This window comes from Triturus cristatus, chromosome 6 (genome assembly GCF_964204655.1).
Source record: "Triturus cristatus chromosome 6, aTriCri1.1, whole genome shotgun sequence".
In the NCBI taxonomy this organism is placed as follows: Eukaryota; Metazoa; Chordata; class Amphibia; order Caudata; family Salamandridae; genus Triturus; species Triturus cristatus.
In genome coordinates, this window is record NC_140589.1 from 1,152,464,767 (window position 1) to 1,152,470,158 (window position 5,392).

Consider the following 5,392-nt stretch of genomic DNA (forward strand, 5'->3'; position numbering starts at 1 on the left):
TGCTTTCACAGGATGATGGCATACTTCCCCCACAGATTGCTCAACCCACAGCAATTGATCGTATGCTACAAAAAGCAATTGGGGCAGTCTCTAGCGAAATTGCACGAACAAAGAGACGTTTATCTCTCACCCCAGTGATTGAGCCCCTAAATGTAAGTCAAGTGCTAGATTCGCAGATTGTGGAAATTGGGCCTTCTCCCTTGCAAGAGTCTAGTGTCCTGGACCTACCTTGCGCCCAGCATAACATTGAGGGGGAAACGGGGGACTATATTATGGGCACACTAACAGAGGCATGCAGGAAACATAAAGCCGGTCCAACTAAAGCCAGATTAAAGAGATCTAGAACTGGCAGTGCCGCCCCTACCATGAAAACTAAATTAGGGGCAGGGAGGGAGGTCGAGCCAAAACAACACACAATCCCACCCATTTGGATGTCGCAAATAGTGGCTGACCTACAAACACATTTGGAAACTTTTATTGTGGGTTAGATTAAACCACTTGTAAGCAAATTGGACAAATTAATCAATGAAGTGAAAAATAAAGATAGGGTACATAGGCCAGTGATAGATACTACTACCAATACTAATGCAATCGGTCCCATTCGAGCCCCTGCTGTTGTGGAGCAAATTAGTAGTTTAGAGGGGAGACATATTTTAGCCACACAGATACCAACACGAGAGGCGCACACAATGCAACAGACAGATACTAGTAGTGTCATGGAGAAGGATCAGTACAAAGGAGGGAAAGGTCAGGGTTCACTCATAATATCAAGGAATCAGTCAAGCTCCACGAATACTAATCATATAAAGCAAGCATCCCACCAGTCGGCGATCATGCCCAGGATAGCACCCATTGTTCCCCTACCAACGATTAATTTACCTCCAGAGGAATGCCCACTAGTAGTGATCCTCGCGGGGGTCCCAGAATTAAAAGGTGAACAGAAGGAGTCTCACCAGGAATTAAAAAATAAGATCACTCACTGGTTGAGTTATAACAAACCGCTGCCTAAGGGGAAAGATGGGGAGATCCTTTTTGTTAGAAGGGTGAACTGGGTCGGGAGTAGACATAAAGACATCACAGGAAATTGTATCACCATTAATTTCAGGGACAGTAGTGTAGTAAAACATATCCTTAGAAAAGACTCAATAAACTACACTGGGAAAATTAAACCTCTGCCCCTGGATTACTTTTATCCTCGCCAGTTAGCCCAAAATGAGGAAATATGTCATCAGGAAGGAAGAAGGGTGAGAACCCATACCAGTCCTAACCCAAACCAGAGACATTATGGAGAAAGGCCAGGGATGTGGGAAGGTGGCTTGGTTAGCTGGAGAAACAGGTTTACCCCCTTGTTGTCCTTAGAGGACAATGACTGACTAACTTACCCGCCTGCTCCATTAACACAGCTAAGAAATGTGGGAAAGCGCAGAAACGCCGTGGCCATGAGGGAGGGTTGGACGAGCCCATTACAGGATCCCTACCCTCTAGTTAATTGGAATATGGACGATACAGACCCACTAGTAACACTGAGGGAAGCAAGAAAGGAAGAGCCCGCTGATCAGGTAATTGCACCTGATGGAGACATATCGCAGTCTGATAGGGTGGAAAGGGAGTCGGAGAAGGGTGAAACTCCCTATGGTCCTGAGGGAACAAGAAGGGTCTCAAGTGTCCCAGAAGGGTCAAACGGAGCTCAAAAAAACATTCGAAGTGGGGGTCAGGCTAATAAACCAGAGGGAGGTTTAAATTTTATTTCCTGGAACACGGCTGGCTTAGCAAGCAAATTTAACAACCAGGAATGGAGGGAGAAGATTGAACAATTTGAGGTTATCAGCCTCCAGGAGACCTGGGTGACCGATAATAGCCCCTTCCACATACAGGGCTATAAATGTTTTTTATCCCAGCTCTAAAATCTAAGTCAGGTAGAGCTATGGGAGGTTTGTCCTTGTATGTGGATTTAAGGGTGCAAGGCAAATGGTCCAATATAGTAAGCCCATCTCATAATGTACAGGCTGTAAGATTTGAGGGGAAGGGACTTGGACTGGTCCTATATAATGTCTACAACCCGGGAGATGGCGGAGAGGGAAACTACACTCTGGAGGCACTAGATTCCAAACTGAGCAAGGAATATCCCAATACAAATGGAGCAAAATATCAATTTAATATAATTATGGGCGACTTAAATACTCATTTATGCCCTTTTCTGTTCCCAATTAACTCAGACTGGTCACACTGCCCTACTAAAAAAGGCCCTCATTTCGTCCACACATTAGAAGGAAGGGACCTGAGCAAGATTTTGAATAACCATGACATGGAACACACAATAGATATGATGGTCTTGGAGAGCGATGGCACCCTCCCCCCGACCTTTAAAGGTAGAGGGTGTTCGTCAATTATTGATTACATCTTGGTCTCCAGGCCCCTTAAGCATAGAATTGCAACAGTGGGGATTGAGTGGAGCCCATTTAGTGATCATAATCCTCTAATAATGCAAATTCAGTATTTGGTCTCACCAAGGATATGTGTAGCGGGGAGCATCGCTGAGAGGGCGACCGATCAAGGTAGGTGACTCAAATGGGCTAAAGTTGAGAGTGCCGCATTTTATAGAGCCCTGATGTAGCAAGGGAAGCAGCCCATCGAAGAATGTCTAAACCTTGGAACTGATGGGCCACAATTATTAGACGCATTTGGGAGGATTACTAGTTTGGTTGAGGGACTTTTGACAATACGTACCCAAAAAAAAACCCTAACCATACAAGATGGTTTGATAAAGACTGCTCACGGGCCCTTAGGGAGCTAAAAAGTTGCCTTAAACATAAGCCTAGGGACCAAAATAGGGTAACCCAGTGTAGAGTAAAATATAAGGCTGAGGTTAAAAGGAGGAAACTAGCATTACAGGGGGAATTGTGGGCAGATTTAAGGGAGGCAGGAGAAAGAAGGGATCTTACCAAATTCTGGAGCATAATTAATAAACCCTGTTCCCACGATAGTCGCACCCCGGAGGTTGGCACAAACATCCTAGCGGAGCAGTGGGTCTCCCACTTTAAGAGTCTGTATAACCACGGTAATGAGCCCACCGCTCCGGAGGAAGGTGCTGTTTCTCAGGAGCAGTTGGTTGAGTTCACCCTAGCGGAAATAACTGAGGGCATTGAGGGACTATCTAAAAACAAGGCACCCGGCCCAGATGGGTCTCCACCTGATCTGTTCATCAGTAATGTGGAGTTATGGGCCCCGATCATGACTAGGGTGATAAATGCTGCCATTATGTTTGGTTTGCCACGTTCCTGGTCAATTGCCATCATTGTTACCATCTTTAAAAAGGGCAACAGGGACAACCCTCAGTGTTACCGGCCCATTTTGCTGATTGATGTCTCTGCGAAGATCCTGGGAAGAGTAATCCTCAATAGACTAATCGAATGGACCGGGGAAGTAAACATCATATCAGACATTCAATATGGTTTTAGATCAGGGAGGTCAACTAGTGATCAATGTTTGAATCTTTATATGTTAGTCGCCAAGTACACTAAAACAACCAATGAAACGATCCATCTAGGCTTCATGGACTTGGCGGCTGCCTTTGATCATGTAAATAGGGACAAGCTGTGGCTAATGATGAGCCAGCTTGGCATTGACCAGGGTCTGATTACCATACTCAGGGAATTGCACAGGGATACCACAGCTAGGGTATGCTATAACACTGAGGGGTTCTGCTCAGTCACAGCACCGACAGGAGAACATGTCTGGACGCGGCAAAGGAGGGAAGGGGCTCGGCAAAGGCGGCGCCAAGAGGCACCGCAAGGTGCTCCGGGACAACATCCAAGGCATCACCAAGCCGGCCATTCGCCGCCTGGCGCGCCGTGGCGGGGTCAAGCGCATCTCCGGCCTCATCTACGAGGAGATCCGCGGGGTGCTGAAGGTTTTCCTGGAGAACGTGATCCGGGACGCCGTCACCTACACCGAGCACGCCAAGAGGAAGACCGTTACCGCCATGGATGTGGTCTACGCCCTGAAGCGCCAGGGCCGCACCCTCTACGGATTCGGTGGTTAAACACTCGGCTTGCCCACAGAGAAAACTCTATGTCCCGCTTAAACGGCTATGCACTTAAATGGTCCAAAATCAACCCTGACGCCATTTTAGAAACCATAATTAACGCGGCCCGTCCAGCCTTTGAAGTCTGCTTAACGGAGTCCTCTTCTCCTGCAGAGATCGTGGCCAATTACGAAAAAATAATACAAGAGGTAAAGAACGCCCTGACAGTGCACCCTCGGGTGCAAAAAACACCAAAGGACAAACCAAAGATCAGGTGGTTTAATTCAGTATGCTCCAGAGCTCACAAAAACCTTAAAAATCCCCTAAAAAAATCCCCAAGAAATATCCTGGAAGTCTCAATGGCTATGCAAAAATATAACAAAGCAGTAGCATCCAGGAAAAGGGAACTAAAAGAGGAACACTGGACCGCTTTACATAATAGCTGCCAAAATAAAGATTCGGTAACTTTTTGGGAGATTGTAAATTCCTCTTTTCTGACGGGACCAAAAGCAAGTGGTACACTTGAAACGACCATCTCTGAACAAGAATGGGTCACCCACTTTTCAAAAATTTTCTCAAACCCGACTGGGCAATGCACACACACTCACTGTTCACCAACGGCCCGAACCAACCCACTAATCATGAACTTCAACCTCGCAGAGGAAGAGCTGGCCCTGAACGCTAGCAGGTCAGGAAAGGCCCCGGGACCGGATGCGGTCCCCATGGATCTTTACAAATCAAACATCGATCTTTGGGCTCCCCTGCTATTAAACGTTCTAGAGGCGTTGGGACATGTTGGACTACCAACTTCTTGGTCAGACTCGATCCTAGTCCCTATATTCAAAAAGGGAAATAGGAATAGTCCTGCGTGCTACAGACCCATATCCCTACTAGATTCCTTTGGAAAAGTAGTAGGTAGAATCCTTTTAGCACGCCTACAAAATTGGGCTGAGACAAACAACATTCTATCTGACCTTCAGTTTGGCTTCAGGGAAGGAAGAGGTACCATAGAACAGGTCCTCAACCTCACCCTCCTGAAAGGGAAGTATGTTCATGCAAAGGGTGGCAGTCTTTACATGGCATACGTCGATCTATCCGCAGCCTTCGACTGCGTAGACCACAACAAGCTTTGGACTGTAATGACTCAACTGGGCATTGACATCAATCTGGTCAATTACATCAGAGAAATTTATTCGAACACTACTACTAGAGTAAGATATGGACTAGGGGGGCAGTTAACATCATCTTTTGGAATTGAGCGGGGGGTAAGGCAAGGCTGCGTCCTGGCTCCCTTTCTTTTTAACATTTACACCAACGGCCTAGAAGTAGCCTTGTTAAAGGGTAGCCAGGACCAACCACACATCAAAT

General features: G+C 46.6%; 1 protein-coding gene across 1 annotated transcript; it reads left to right on the top strand.

The window, feature by feature from the left end:
• Positions 1-3,730: 3,730 nt before the first annotated feature.
• LOC146821123 (histone H4-like) lies at positions 3,731-4,042 on the top strand. Its single transcript, XM_085609801.1, has one exon. The coding sequence runs from the start codon at positions 3,731-3,733 to the stop codon at positions 4,040-4,042; it is 312 nt and encodes a 103-aa protein (XP_085465927.1).
• The last annotated feature ends 1,350 nt before the right edge of the window (positions 4,043-5,392 follow it).

Bases quoted from the DNA above. Each gene is read 5' to 3' on its own strand.
- LOC146821123 (XM_085609801.1), top strand. From the start codon at position 3,731: ATGTCTGGACGCGGCAAAGGAGGGAAGGGGCTCGGCAAAGGCGGCGCC.